Genomic DNA, 17104 nt, shown 5'->3' on the forward strand with positions numbered 1-17104 from the left:
GTGGAAAAAGTGTATGTGATCCACACGGTGTTGAGCTTACATGTATTTATTGATCCACTGGCAAATGGAGGAGAACATCGTCTGGTTTCTTTCTTTCTCCCTGTATCACACTGTGTGTAATATTGATTGTAAACTGAGGAGCGGTTTTGGTGGCCATATGATGCTCATTTACACTAGTACTGTACTATTATTAGTACAGTGTCCAACCTCAACCCTTTTCTCACATTTATATTGCATATATAAGGCTGCTGTACTGTGGTATTGTTCTTATGGAAGCTTGTTTCTGCCACTGATTAAAACAATAAAAAAGGTAATTGGGATGTTGAGCCATTCCTCTTCCAGAACAGTGGCCAGTGACCCTTCATTTATGCAAAACTGCATAGTTTACTTGCTTTACTGGCCTATACTTTAAGTATATTCAATCTTGTCATCTCCCCATGAATTTGTAATAGTGATCATTTTGAAATAGAAATATATCTTAATATTCAGAGGGGGTGTACTCATGTATGTTGTGGACTGTAGTTACCTTGTCATTATCTCAAATGAACCACTTTCTAGCCTGTAATGGTGGTTATTTGTAGTTTTTAAGAAATGTAGCGACTTGGCACATTAGCTTTGAGCATGGCTCATCCAATCAGGATTTGGATTAGAAATCATTTGTTTTATATTATGATATAAATGAAAGCTAACCTCACTGATGCTCCCATTCAACACTTCTCTTTTCAGAATACCTACATAAGGAAGCAAAACCAACCAAGACATGTCATCTGACCTGGACCGATCGTTTACTATTGGAAAGAATTAGCTGACCTTTCATAGATTTCAAAAACTGTACACAAATACGATTGTAAATACCAGCTGCTGTCATTGGTGTGGAAATGTTAACATAGTTTGATTCATGACTCTATAAAGGCCAAACATCTGCTGTGTGCCTGACGTGTCTCACTTCCAATCAAACAGGCCCTGTTATCATAAATCCCCATTTGACGCTGGACTCATCTTTCCTTTCTTCATGTGGAACAGTGAAAAAAACTATGTGAAACAATCTTGCAATTTTGAAAATGAAATCTGGTATGAAGAAAATGATTAAGAATATGAAACCGATTCTCAAGAACATTTGGCTCATTTTCATCCATTTCAGCATCGGTATCAGTGGTTTTCACATCTTTATTCAGAAAAACAGTGCTACTTGTGCTGACTAAATGAAATAAAAATAATAATGTAATATAACAATAATACAAAATCATTACATTAAACTATTATTACAATCTAAAGGCTTTGGCAATGTGGGAAATGTGGCCATGTAGGAGCTGGAAACATGACATTATAAATAAAGAATTTAGGTCAACAAGGAGCCAAAATGATCCTACTTGCTTAATGCAAATTCCTGGACTTTTGTTAATGATTCGCTTGAATTGTGCAATTTTCCCTTCCCCTTTATTCCCACACTAATCTGGCATGATTTTTTTATACTTTATACTGGTTGGCGTTGTATTCGCATTACACTCCTGGGCTGCAATTCCCAGAATCATCATGAACAGGGCCGTCACTAGCGAATAGTGGTGATGTTTCTAGGGGCCCCTGCGATTTCTACCGAGGGTGACCCACAACAACCCCCCCCCGACCCCCCGACCCACACACACACACACACACACACACACCGGGATTTTATCCAAGGGGGAACCCGTCTTACAAATATTGATGGCAGATGCTATGTACACTAATTCCGCCCACCATTATCTGAGATAAATTACAAACGAAATCCTGCTGACAACAAAATAAGTGGCGTGGAGAGTCGGGCGGGTGGCGTTAGCTTTTGACACAACCGACCCGACTTCGAATCCACCTTTTCCCAAACTTATTTTCTCTTTTCCCATCACATATCAGATCAAGTGTTTGTGTAGTGCGTCAAAGGTTTCTATTTACAGCGTGCTTTTGCAGCATTTAGCTTTGTAGCCAATCACAGACATATCTGTTGAGTGTGTGCCAATCAGATGTTTCATTTAGTCAGAATCCACTCAAAACGGCGGAACTTTTGTTTAGCGTGAGTGCTTTACTGATATACAGGAGTTAGTTGCCTAGAGTTTTATAATTGTGTATCATTTTGTTGTTGAGGTTGTAAGGGGTTACTAAGTGACCATAATGCCAAATGCAGTGTGATTTAATACAACAGCTTTCAAGCTAGCTGTAAACGTGAACACATCTTTCGCAAAGATAATAAATCACTGATCCATAATAAAACTGCAATTATCACATGCTTTAATTAGTATTCCAGATAGCACACTTCCTATAATTTGTCTCTCATTAAGTATAATCGGATATGTTTCCTGCTGCCAAGACTCACTTGGCTGAATCTTTCAGGTGTAAGGACATGAACATTACTGCGTTTAAAATGTGTAGCATTGTCAGGTTTGCCTGAAAGTTCAGTTCTTGATTACATAGTGTTATATTTCTTAGCTTAATTTCCATTAACTAATTCATTGCTAGTTTATTATAAGCGCTTAATGACACCCGAGCTGCTTCTTCAAACTAATGAGCCTTAACGACAGGCCGTCGGCCTGTCCATTCATTACTTCATTACAGACAGGGACTGTAAATGTCGTAATCTGTCTCACTTTATTCTCCCACTGAAGCATTGCAGCATTACAATAGCCTAGCCCTAGACCGATAGCACAGAGCAAACATTGCACTCATAAACACACAATGCCAAAATGCCTTTGATGCTCGTTCCATCATTAGTCCTACTGTATACTGTATAAGTTAAAGGTGCTCTAAGCGATGTTGGGTGACGTCACTTCTTGTTGACTTTCGGACTTTCAGTGAGTTTTTGGAGTTAATATTTAGTTAATTTTTAGTCCATCTTCTACCCTGAAGTCCATTTTGCAGAGATGGACTAAAAATGAACTCCCAAAACGTACTGTCAGATTCTGGAAGATGAATTCTTCAAACAGTGGTAGAAGAGGATGTGATGCTGGTCCTTCAAGAGTCACTCTCAATAGCCGCTTTCCGACCAAGTAGTTACAGGAACTTAGTTCTAGGAACTGTCCACTTCTAAACAGTTCTAAGAACTACTCTCCCCCAAACTCGGTTTTGCTGTTTGCGTTCGCACTGGCCAAGTGGCCATAGGAACTGGTAGGAGGGGTAAGGGAGTGACGCAAGCACGGTGACTTTAATTTTGACGGCGCGACGGACCTTTATTTTGGCGGCGCTGAGAACGCCAGAGCAAACAATGCTCGCATTCTCTGTGTTTATTAGTTAGCAATCTGTCTAACAGTACTGTTTAATATCTTATCAGATAGAACTGTTATAGAAAGTAGACAGTATATGAAAAAAGGTTATTAGCCTATGCCGTGTGGTTGATGTCCAGTGTTGCTAGCTGGGCAGATAAACAATCATGTTTGGCTTGGTCCCCTCAAAGTTGCGTTGGATTTTCTCTTCAGCATAAAGGTTTAGAGACCCATCTATCACTGTTTTCCATGTTTAAACTTTGTATAGTTAGCAGGGTTGCCAGGTGCCAGCAAGGTTTTCCTCGTCAAAAACCGCCCAAAAAACCGCCCAATTTTTTGTGTGGCTTGTTTCTCGTTTAAACACATTAAAATCATTAACCAGCTTTAAAATGACCCATTTTTCGACTTAGCCTATCCAATTTTAGAAACATTCAATCAAATGAACGCAAAAGTAGGCTACTGACCTCAATCAGACTATTCTACTAAACTATAAGCTTATGTTACGGAAAATAATGCGATCAACTTATCGATGAGTCTCTTTATTGTCAATAAAAGTCACTTGGGAAAAAAGCATTCAGTAACATAAAAACAGTGGATATGGACATAAAAAATAACCTACTTTAACATTTCAGTTATTTCAAATGGCAACATAAAACATGCATATTAGGGCTTGGAGAAAAAAAATCGATTTTTTTGTAGTGATTTTAAAATCGATTTTTTTTTATTACAGATATTAATTCAAATTAAATTGCTTTTTTTTTTTTTTTTTTTTTGTTGCCCTTGCTTATAGATGAGGTTGACCGAAGTTATAGCCACTTTCGTTTCAACAGAGGATGAAATGTGTCGTTACAGAGCTGCACCATTCTTTAAAAGTCTGTGATCTCGATTCAAACACTCACGCGTTCTTCTTCCATTTCGTCTGTCTATTAAACCTTTGACAAAATCATATCGCAACATTCAAATCTGTGTTGGTAAGCGTGCGTCACTTTAAGGTAGTGGGAGGGAGTGTTGTGAGGTGTGTGTGTGTGAGTGAGTGAGTGAGAGACTGCTGCCTGCTGAACATTGGGTCGCAGGAATAAGGATCTGAAGTGCCGGTGTTTCGGGAACAAAAACCCGCCGAACTGATCCGAAACCAGCCCAACTTTTATCCACCCGCCCAAACCCATTTTTGCCCGCAAAATAGATTGCAAAACCGCCCAATCTGGCAACCCTGAAGTTAGTTTATGGAGTAAATATATAGGCTATAATCTGTGTGTTTACATTCTAGCTGTTTTAAAAATGGCGGGTACTGGTGTTCCACGTGTGTTCGGTGAATCAGCGTACACTAACGTCACGGGTAGTTCCTATAGTGCTGGTTTAGACCCTGAAGTAGGAGCTAAATTAGTTCCTCCAAATGGAGTTCCTAGAACTAAAATCGTTCCTAGTTCCTGCGGTGCGAACACGCCGACATCCGGGTACTTTAGCCAATAGTTCTAGGAACTGTGAAAAGGTTCCTCCGGTCGGAAAGCGGCTAATCTGTCTGTCTATAAAGCCTATAAAAAAACAGTCTTCACAACACTTCAGCTTGTGATTCTTATTAAGAGGGGGTACATTTTTAGGATTCTTTACCTAACCTAAGTCTCTGAGACCCTACAGCTTGCACTTCTGGAGACTCCAGGTTGGTTGCAGTTCTGGAAAATGGTGGCGCTGGAGACTTAAGGGTTCCTGATGGTTTCACACTTAATTCTTCATTCTTTTGCAGTTAACATGCGTATTTTCTTCTCCACCTGTTTTTGTCTGACCCTGTCCAATGGTCATGCCTCAACTGCCATTTATAGTATTGCATTAGTATCGTATCCTCCTCATGGGCATTTAAATAATTTTTGACTTTTCAGTCTTTTTTGGCTTGTTTTATCTGTAAAAGAAAACATGCCTAATAATTCTGCACACCTGAATTAAAGGCATTTTTCATTTCCAGCCTTCATGAACAATTATATATCACTTATACATGATTAAATACAAAACTAATAGTAGTTATTAAGATTAATATGATTTGGAATTGGCAAATTGTGCCTGGGAATAAAAAATGATAAGAAAATCAACGTGCCTAATAATTCTGCACGCCCTGTAGCTAACTTCCCTCTTCATGCTTCTCTCTCCTCCGCTCCCCACACCCTCCTTCATGTACACGCGCACTAACCCCCCAACCCCAAATCATTCTTGTCGGTTATTGGCTGGAACACTGTTTATGTTTCGTGGTCCAGGCTGGGCCAGTTTGTTTTTCTTGCCGTTTGTGGAGCCTGGGCGGTCTACACAAACCGCGTTTTTTTTACAGTGTGTTCAGGGGACAGGCAGCTAGCAGATAGTGAGGAGATGTTTGCTGGATGTGACAAAAAAAAAAAAAAAAACTGGCCCAAAAAACGTGTGACATCGCTTATAGCACCTTTAATTTAAGCTTATCAGTAGGGTTTACGTTAAAGTCGGCATGATATCAAAAGTGACACTATTATCTTCTCAATGCATGTTACTCATGTTATTGTGAACAATTATTCTGTGCATATCCTTAATTAACAATTAATCTGAGTACATACAGTACATAATTAATCACTATGGAATAATTTGGTCTTAATTATATGACTCACTTGACATTTTATAGATGTAGTCACATTAGCGAAATGTCATCAAAATGGTCCACTGTCATAGATCATTGTCTATTGTCAATAATGAAGCACTGGTCCCACAGAAGTCACTTTCTAACCAAACAGCTTTCAACACGGCGAATCTGTGTGACCAACTTAAGCCATGCCAGAGTTAAGCCAATTCTGGTATTCAACTCCCATTTTCCACAGTCCAATCAAAAACGATGGATAAAATCAAGGCAGCAGAAGTTTTTCACTGTTCGATAAGCCATTTCAATTCAAATATGTCACAATATGGTAGTGTTGGTCATAACAGCCGTTTCATGTCAACTTTAAATTACCTTAAATATGTAAGCTTAAACTTTAACACTGTTTGAACTTTATGATAACATTATGCTTTCTTCCTATATCCATTTTGTTCTCATCTATTATTATTTTTTTTTCATAAGAAATCATATCTTCAATATCTTTGCCTTGCTATTTGAGGTTTGGCTTTATATAGAGGTGAGGCTATATATCAGGTTTGGCTTTATTTGGACATTTCAGTATTTTTCAGTATTATTCTTGTGATATGAAACCAAAGAAGTGCTTGTATTGTATTATAAACCTCAAAAATGTGCACCAATCTATGTTTTTTTTTTAAATATAGAAAGTCATAATGATTCTCCCAATAACAGCCTGAAGAAACAGACAAAGACACATGTTTGTTTGGACAGGGTGTTGTGTTCTTTACTAAGTGTCTATTGTTTCTAGCTTGAGTCAACACTGCATGAACAAACCCAATGAGCACAAAGCAGTATCGACTGTACAACACTGTGCAAAGAAACATAAATACACAAAATATCACATCACATCAGGACAGAGCATCAGATTCACATCATGCATGCAGACACTGCACGCTTTTAAGCGAACATGGTAGGGACGTGAATTTACACAGACTATACAAAGAGTTTTCTTAGTTAATTGAGCTTCCTTATCCTCCAGAACATTATACAGACTGTCAGAGGGTCATTCTCAGGAAAAATGTGATCCTTAGACAAGATACTGAATTTGTTCACATTATTTGTTAGGTTTAGTCTGTAATTCGTTAAACAATTCTATTTTGAAGTGCTTTGAATTCAGCCAATTTGAATGTCCCCATTCAACACCATTAGTTTTTAATAGAACTTTTTTTTTTTTAAATTAAGCTTTTTTAAAATGTCATGCTTTCACTGCGTAATAATTTTGCTAAATTATTTGTATTTTCTGAGAATAATTTCTGATTTGTCTTTCTTCCTGCACATGTTCAACCCTGTTACACTGCAATATACCCCTTTAAACAAGTGATTAGAAGAGTTCAACTGTTCCTGGATAAAAATATTACTCTTAGCATAAAGCATTGCAGATAATGTGGTGTTGTACAGTGATATTTGCTAGGTAAGCTAAGGCTACTATTACACATTTTAACTCTGAAACATTGTCAGTGTAACAGGGCTGAAGCAAAATAATAATCATGGGTTATTATTTTTTTCCTCAGTGTAATGTATGATTTATTTAAAGCCACAACAAAATTAAACATTGGGGGGCCAATTTAAGGGGACAACCCTCCCAAATTGGCCCGCCAATGTTGAATTTTTCGCAGTAACCTCTTGAAATGAAATATTTCCTGACAGTGACCCTGTAAAGCATATAATGAGACTGCTGTCTACAGTAGATATCAATATCAAGTCTTTAGCTGCAGATAACGTCAAACACAGTCTATAAATGCTTCTTTACAATGACCAATATGTATGGTAAAAGCAAATGTATTTTAAAGACAGATATCCATGTTTTTGAATGAAACATTTAAGGTGATATAAGTAGCTTTGAGAAAGCACACATGCATTTTGTAATGATAGTTTGAACTTTCTACATCAGCTGAATTGTAAACATACTATATGGTCAAATGTATTTACACTACACAGAAGTCTTTCCTCTTGCACCTTGTACTAACCAGACGATGTGTTAAAGCGAAGAGATAAAATCTCTTCCATGTAAAATTGATTTTACCCAACCCTGATCGCTTGGTTTCAGTTTTGGCAGCTGGGTAGCCCCGTACACAGTGCAATCTTATCGGTCCAAACATCTTTTCACTAAACACCAGATATCTTCTGATCATACTGATCAAACTGTCATATCTCACCTGGATAGAACGCAGCTCAAATGCCTTTTATTTTGTATTATTTACATTAAGTTATTACAGTTAAATTAAACTATCCATTCTTGTGTACCTCCATGAAAGTGAAATGTAATTTTGCATTTTTCACATAAATGCACATTTCTACAACACATCAATCCCTAAAAAGCCATTTAGGTATTATAACTTTAACTAGTATGAGTTCGTAGCAAATGGTCTTCTCACAACTGAAATTGATAGCCTGTTATGTTACCCTTCCTGGTTAGGGTTCTGAAATAGTTTAAACTGTACATTTCTGAACTATGGGCTAATGAGCTCATCTGAATACAAATAAATTAATAATAATGAATAAAGTGTTTAATAACTTCTGTGGAAATAGCTTTATGATTTTAGTTAACGTGATTGCTTTAACTGCTCTCCTCAGATTCTGAAAACAGACAGAGCGAATGAAACTGTACAAAGCGCATTAATGAGACAAGCTCTTTTTAGTTTATGATTGGTTTTCTGCTGCTAAACAACTTCCTGTAACATTCTAGTCACGCTGTACATCTTTAACACTGCAATTTCCGTGTGTCGATTTTAAACGCTTGAAAGGTTCAAATGTTCTATGGTTGGTGATAATTGGTGAACGAAAGCATGTAAGTGACGGTCTGTTTTCTACATGTGTGTGGTTTGTGGTAAGTGCCAGTTCCCCAAATGAATATTAGTTATTATTTGAGCCTTCACATTCTGTTCATTTGTCAACATCTATGTCAACTGGTTGTTCACCCAAATTCTGTGGTCCACATGCACGGAAGAGCCTGTTTAGCGATGGCCGCTAGTTCACATATTTACAAAATATTTCCTCTCCATCACCATGAAACGTCATACATTTTGACAGGTCCTCTGCTTGTCAATGCTTTTCTATTTGGTTCTAGTACCACTTGACACATTCAGTCAGACTTTCCAGGCTTCCGAGTCTCATGATATATCTCATATACTGTAGTGCGCGGTGTTGTTCACTGAGGGAGGCTGCAGTAGATCTGGCTCTTGATGCTGGGGCTTTGCTTGACGTTTCCAGCCTCCAGGGGGAAGGACAGAGAGCTTTGAGCTGCGGTCTTCACCGCATCTCTGGGGAAGCAGCAGTGCAAGAATTCCCGGATGTGGTTAAAGACCGCCTTACGGAAGATGATGAAGATCCAGGGATCCAAGATGGGGTTAAATGCAGAGAAGCGGAAAGCCATTAGATTCTGCTGATCATTCCCAACCGGACTAATAGCGTTCACAAAGCCACAGATCTGAGTAAGGGAGAGAGGGATAGAGAGAGAGAGAGAGATTAGAACAGTGGGAGATAAACAAACCACTTGCAAGAACTCCAACAGTCACATATTATACAGGAACATAATTGCATCCAGTATTATATCCAATCGTGCCTTGCGCCCAAACAGCTGAGAACACTTTAGCATTTAATTGAAACCCCAATTTCACAAATGGCAAAGATTAAAATGACAGATCAGAATTGAAAACAAATTATGAATGTTGGACTTATAAAAGAGTGCCGAGTCCAATTTGTCCAAGTGTCAAATCTGTAAGAAATCAACTAGCTTTTAAATGTGTCATAGAAATAAGCCTTGTCACAGGACAATTCATTACAATATACGGTATATATTGACTTGATTTACAGTCACAATCCTCTAAGATTATAATTTGCCTATAGGGGAAAGCCAAATTGATGTGTGCATAATGGTGTTTGACACTTATGTTTTAAAATTCAACAAATGAAGTTGTGTCAATTTGTCCAAAAAAAAAAAAAAAGACTTTTGCATTTCATCTTTATAGCCGACAGACACACACTGTGACTGTACCGTGTTATTTTTGTGTGGTCAATCGTCACCTGTCACCAGTCATTTCTTTCCGTTTCAAATGGTATGTGGTGTGGAGAAATGGACTGTCCCTTATTTTCCCTAGCTGAAGTTGGCAAAAGTCTCAGACTATTGTAGTCTACAAATATTTTGTATTTAAAAAAAAAAATCACACAATGACAGCACTCTGTGTATAATAATAATAACCATATGATTTCAGGGAGTGGATGCTGAAAACAAGACAAAGCAAAGATTATTTGTAGCATAGTTTCTGCAGTCAGGAACTGTCAAAAGGACATGATTTCAAGACAAAACAAGTTCTCACAGAAACCTCGAGGAGAAGCACAACATCCCTGAAGAATTTACGTCTCTGAACGACTGTGTCATTATTAGTTCCACATTCTGCAATAAATATTTAACAGTTTTGTGATTAAGGCTGTGTTTTGCAAATGCACGACTGCTGGCATATTTGTTTTCGGTGTCGCAAGCGTTTGGAATAAATCTCAATCTGACACTATGGCTGTAGATGAGAGGAAACACAGCGGATGCGGAGCGTCCCGTTCCTCTGTTCTCAAGAGCTCCGATTCCCACAATTTCACCAGATATGAATTTAATCACTGCATGTTAAAAAGCCATTTCACTTTTGGCACAGAACTTGTTTTTTTTTTACATTCAATGCTTGTGAAAGTGATCCATTTCCTCAAATTTGATGTGTTTTTCATGTTTCGGATTCGGATCTCGTTCCTTAATAAAATTTACATCTAATTTCACATCCAACTTTTCTAATAAATACACCTTCGCTGCAAGCACAACATTCATGATGCTAGAATGTTACTGTTAATTCAGATGACCCCAAACTAAATGTAAACCCCTCACATACACATTCAATATGAAAACATCAAGATTTGAATTCATAGAACAATAAAGATCTGCTGAAACCAATACTGAAAGTTTGATTGTTATCTTTATTTTTTAAAAACATTAATTACAAAATATTACACTGTTAACTGAAATGTATTATTATATATAAAAATATTGGGTAACACTTTACAATAAGGTTTCACACTATAGTTAACATGAACTAAAGGTGAACAATACTTCTACAGCATTTATTAATCTTAGTTTGTTCATTTCAGCATTATAATCAAAAGTTGTATTTCTTAACAATAGTTAATGCACTGTGAACTAACATGAACAAACTACGAATGACTATTTTTATTAACAAAGATTAATAAATAATGTAACAAATATATTGTTAGTTCATGTTACTTAATACATACATTTTAACAAATGAGACCTTATAGTAACGTGTTGCCAAATATTGTTATTATTATTCTGAATCTAATTTTTTTCTTTCAAAATAATACAATTAATAAATTAATCACGTTTATTCTATAATATTTCTCTATAACTCAATTACTTCAATATTAAATTAAAGATCAGTTGATATATTGAAAATAAAAGTGCTTATTAGTCTAGTATTGGTGCTTTATTCACTTTCTGTGTATAATTTATTGTTTTTTCATGCTGAAAACTGCAACTCTGCCGTAGGAGTTTATCACTGAATTACTTTTTAACTGTCTGACATCTCTTTCTGCCCCCTTATGATTGACAGGACATAATCGACTTATTACTATCAAAAGGGCCAGATTTATCTCATATTGTGAAAAAGACAAAAGCTAATTTTTCTTTTCTTGCCAAAGAAGAAAAGACTGATTTAAGATTAATTTAATTTCCCCATATGTGGCTTTGGTGCTGATGAAAAGAAAAAACAAGATTAGAGACACTAAAGTATCAGCTAATATTTGTGGTCCAAATGCATGCCTTCCTCTTAGTGAGACAACATCTTGCTTCAGGGCTTCATTATATTCAGCCAGATCTCCTAAAGGTGCAAGTGTCTGTGTGAATGACTACTGGATGCATTTTGTCAGGACAAATTTGCACTTATCGGATAAGCGCTTCAGGCAACACCTGTGACTACTCATACATGCTTAATCCTGAGTTAAGTCCTTTAATGACCCCAAGTTAAGGCCCCTTTTAACTCAGGGCTATGCAAAGCTTCACACTTATACATTTAAAAAGGGGATGACATTTAACAAGAAATGCACTATATACTGTTATATACTGTTTCTGAAGGATCATAACACTGATTGAGTGATGATGCTGAATATTCAGCTTTGATCACAGGAATAAATAATATTTTAAAGTATATTCAAATTAAAACCATTATTTTAAATTGTAATATCCTCACAATATTACAGTTTTTTTTTTTTTTTGCTCTTTAATTTTGATCAAATAAATGCAGGCTCATTAAATGTTTCCGAACTTTTGACCGATACTAAATAAATATATAAATCATATAAATCTCATATATATATATATATATATACATAAAATTGTGACTACTCCCTTTTAAGTTAGTCTTAATCTTTAAACATTGTTGTTGTTGTTTGTTGTTCATAATTTAAAATAATTTAATAACATTGCAATATAATCTAATAATGTTTATAATTTTAAATGACTAATATTTGATCTTTTTTCCTCCCCAGCCACAACATGAAAATAATCGTCGTCTTGTATCCGTATCGGCCAGAATTTTAATATCAGTGCATCCCTACGTTTAAAATGACACTATACAATTTTGAGTGTGAAAAGCCCTAAACTCTTCACAGACATCATATCTGATCCCAGATACAGTGCATGAAACCAGATCTGAGAACAAGACCAGCATAGTTTCTGCTACTGTTCTGTATTTACAGGAACTCTCCATCACGTTCCACAGCTGCAGCGCTGTGATGATGTCATCGTTTATATTCCATCATCACAGGCACGTTGAGACTCAACACTGAAGTACAAAGTGTCCTGGATGCTGAAGGAGCCAAAAGGAGCCAAAAACGATTTGTGCCGTGATAGATCAGCACATTGGCTGCTGTCTGTGGCCCTTCATCCACCGATTATGATATAAAACATTAGTAAGCCATGAGTGCTGCTAATGACCCTGTCACTGATGTGTCAAACAATTCACGGTAGGTTTTCACGTCTTCGAGCACATAAATTGCCACCCAGAACCGCCAGCTCTGGATGTCTCGTTGTCAAAACACCTCTGCAAACACACCCCATAGCATTCCCCTACATGTCCCTAAGACCTTATATGGTCCTCCAGCACTGTGGGCCACAAATCACGCAATGACTGATGTCTGAGAGAACACGCCAGTTGGACTGTGATGTTGAAGTGTCCTTTGGATTAACCACCCAAACCTTTCAAACACAAAGCGACATTTGTGTTTGTGCGAATGTGAGCTGCTCTCCAAAGACGGGAGCATGTAAAAAATGCAAATTATATGTAATCAGTAATGGTTACTTTGTCCACAAGAAGAGAAATTTACAACAAAACAAACTACTGTAAGGTTGGTTTCTCCACAGCAGGGATGGAAATTAACTTTTTTGTCCACCGGCCACTGTGGCTGGTGAATTTCAAAATCTACCAGCCACTCAATGTTTTTACCAGCCACTTTCTTGTTTTTAACCGACAATGTGTAACTGCATGTGAAAATTAATACTACAAGATCTACAATACTTAAGCAGTTTATTTAATCTCAAGTGTCAATGAAATACTGACATTTTCTCTTTCTCTCTTATACACTCTTCCTCTCTTATATATATTTCTCTTTTTTACCTGGATGTGGCATTTGGATGATTCGTGGTCTTTTATGGCTTCCAGTTTTAGGTTTTTAGTCCCAACAATGAAACTATTAGGCTCTGTTTACACGAGAACGCTCGCGGGTGAAAACGTAAAAATATTTTATCAGATGTGCCTTTTGTTTAGACGGCGACGGCGTTTTTGGGGCTTAAAAACGCAAAAAAGTGAAACAACCCTCCAGAGTGGGAATCTTAAAAACGCTCCACCGTCGCGTTCCCGTCTAATGGTGCGTTCACACCGGACGTGAATAGTGCGTCAGGCGCGAGTGATTTTAATGTTAAGTCAATGCAAAGATGTTTTCTCTGCAGACCTCTTAACGCCTGCGATGTAACGCCACATTTTTTTTTGAAGGTGTGCCTCCTCTAAAAGTGTCCGCCGTCCGTGTGAAACAGTATGCTATCTTTATTTACCCGCCACGGTGGCCGGTAGGTGAAGCGAGTTTACCCGCCACAACACAAAATCACCCGCATTTGGCTGGTGGCGGGTGCTAATTTCCATCCCTGCTCCACAGTGTTGCAGGATTGCCGAATGACGAAAGAAATGTTGATGTATGATGGTGTAAAACTACATTTTTTTTTGTCTGTTACTACCCACTACTACTTAAACCAATGATGGAAATAAGCGCAGTAAGAATAGCAAAATATGTGGGAGAGTATTGCTATAGTGTGACTATATTGTCAATACCGAATCAAAACTGGTTAGCACATCATTTATAATTAAAATAGTTTAATAACTGTATTTGGTTACACTTGAAATAGTTACAAAATAGATGTATGATATGATAAAATCATATACCATAAATTGTACCCAGAATGTATGAAAATGTTACCTGAGAGAGAGAGAGAGAGAGAGAGATAGATAGAGAGAGAGAGAGAGAGAGAGAGAGAGAGAGAGAGAGAGAGAGAGAGAGAGAGAGAGAGAGAGAGAAGAAAAGAAAAGCCCAGAGAAAAGAAGAGCCAAAGAAAAAAGGCCAGAGCAACAGTTACAATCTTCTTTTATTCCTTCCTTGACCATGTGACTGAAACCTAATGTGAGACATTCAAACTGACCAATCATAAAATTACAAATTCCCCACCGTACTCAGGGTGTGTCAATTAGCAGACCCCCGACATAGACGCATCTTGCCCTACAGGCCTTGATTCTTTGATGGAAAGTAAAAAAATACCAAATGTTGTCATGAAACTCTAGATGGCTGAGGCTGATAAGTCCTTAACTCAATTTGCTAGCAATCACATCATTCTCTATAGGGCACAGCTGATTGGTTCCTGCTGTATCAGTAGCCAATGAGCTCGCTGCTCAACTTTCAAATACCAAATACTTGGTCAGCATTTATTGTAGCAGTTTGCAACATGCTTTCAGAAACCCTCCTCCTTCCCCAGCTCCACCTGTATAGATCTGTTACTTGTAATTATTAATGTATGCTATATTGTACAGCAGCAGCATCATACTTGCTCACAGCAGCGTGTCGTGTGTGTATTCGTAGTAGCAAGTCCCGTACTTGCTCTGTAGCAGCAGAAATAACCAACAACAGCAGCTGTGTATTATCTATTCTGCCAAGACCAAACATATCAACAATGTCATATCCATTACCTTGCCAAACACTCAGAGAGTTTTCATGACAGAACAGCATTTATTTGAAATAGAAATGTTTTGTATTGTAACATTATAATCTGCAATATAACTTGTGCTCCATGGAAGAAAGAAAGTCATACACATGACATCGGAGTGAGTAAATGATGACAGGATTTCCATATTTAGTTGAACTATTAATATAAAACCCTGAGCACAAAGATCACTTACATGAGAGAATCAAATAATAAGAAATACAGCCCTCTCTCAGACCCATGAGGTTAACAGCTGCATCGTTTTACTCCTCTGCGGCGTTTTGTTACCATATTTATTTATTTATTTATCCGCTACTTGAGTTTCAGGTATTTGGTGTGCAGATTTAGAAAGGGCAGAATGTGGCGACATCAAATCTGTTTATCAGTGCGTAAAACAATGGTGAAGTGCACAGACTGTTTAGGAATTCCCATAAGCCGTGACCTTAAAAGAGTTGCAACTAGTAAAACTGTTTTTTGTGAGTACCACATTCATATACTTAAATATATATAAATGAATCATCTTTCACTGAGACAAGCCACGAAAAACTCCCACAAGAGATTATTTCCTGTTTTATTTATGTATGACCTACTTTAAACATATTTATGGTTTGTAAATCTATTATCTCTTCTTTTGAAGTTTAAAGTGCAAATGAGCTGTTCTGAAAGTGTGGGCATTGTTAGACTTGAAGAATTAACTATGAAACTAATATTAGAAAAAGAGACTGGAAATGAACATGCATCTTTCACGAGAAAACCACACAGTGAATGATCCAAAAAAAAAAAAAAAAAAAAAAAATTTCCTGGAGCCAATAAACAAACCTCAACCATGAAAGTGGTTTTGGATAGCTATTACTCATTAGCATGTACCTGAACACACATTTCCATTTTGTTTCTTTGTTCTTGAGTCTTGAGAGGACTTTAAATGAAGACCATTTCATGCAGTGTAACTGAGTAGACAGCTGCAAGAGTTCACACATCTTTAAAAGACATCAGTGGTTTTGACAGGACGACAACTACAAAGATAAGAAGAAACCAGAAAACTAAAACAGGTCATTATGGGCCCATTTTTACCAGAGTAAAAAAAAAAAAAAAAAAAAAAGGTGAAGTTTAAAATACAGACAAACTGTGAGATACAAAGTTGTAGCTGTGAGATTTAAACTCACAATTCTGAAAAAAAAAAATGTATTCATAACTACAGAAAATGAAGTCGCAATTACAAGAAATAAGTCCTATTGCAAGATATTGTCACACTGCAATATTTAAAGACATATAGGCCCGGTTTCACAGACAGGGTTTAGATTAAGCCAGGATTAGGCCTTAGTTCAATTAGGATATTTCAGTAGCTTTTATAAACATGCCTTAGAAAAAAAAACATTACTGGTGTGCATCTTGAGGCAAAATAATAGCACTGATATATTTGATGTGTTAGTGGAAGTTGCTTTCAGTTAAAACAGCTCAAACATGCATTTTAGTCTGGAACTAAACACTGGAAATTTACAAGTTAGCATGCTTATTGGCATTACTAAAGATAACCCCTAAATGCTTGAATTCCTCTTCACATACTGTAAAAAAACACAGCACTCTCCATCACCCCTTCCATAGTCATCCATCATCGCACACACCTCTGTTTTTCCATCACTCGCTTCAGATGTCATCATTTTCCTTCATTGTCTTCTGCAACTGCCTGCTGCCATTTGTGTACTTTCCCCTGTACTCTCAAGACTCATTACAAACGTGTCAGTAGCTGACCTCACCACACAATGAAAAATGCCAGTATGCTTTCAGAAAATATAGAGTGATGGACATAATGTAATATATACTCTCATAGTGAGACACTTACAGTAGTGCTTGTTTAGGCACTATCAATCTTGAACATACAGGGTGAGGGATTTTAATTATGTTATAAACAGTTTTTATATTGGGATCCTTATTAGAAAGATTATAATATCCCAAGGAGAT

At 37.0% G+C, this 17104-nt stretch overlaps 1 protein-coding gene across 1 annotated transcript in view; it reads right to left on the reverse strand.

The window, feature by feature from the left end:
* Positions 1-6555: 6555 nt before the first annotated feature.
* ptgir (prostaglandin I2 receptor) overlaps positions 6556-17104 on the reverse strand; it is a 31574-nt gene continuing 21025 nt past the window's right edge. The window contains exon 3 of the mRNA XM_079886086.1: positions 6556-9277. Coding sequence (XP_079742212.1) covers positions 8999-9277 — 279 coding nt within the window. The 3' untranslated portion in view covers positions 6556-8998. The remainder of the gene's footprint in view (positions 9278-17104) is intronic.

Source organism: Squalius cephalus (assembly GCF_949319135.1).
Source record: "Squalius cephalus genome assembly, chromosome: 11".
Taxonomy (NCBI): domain Eukaryota; kingdom Metazoa; phylum Chordata; class Actinopteri; order Cypriniformes; family Leuciscidae; genus Squalius; species Squalius cephalus.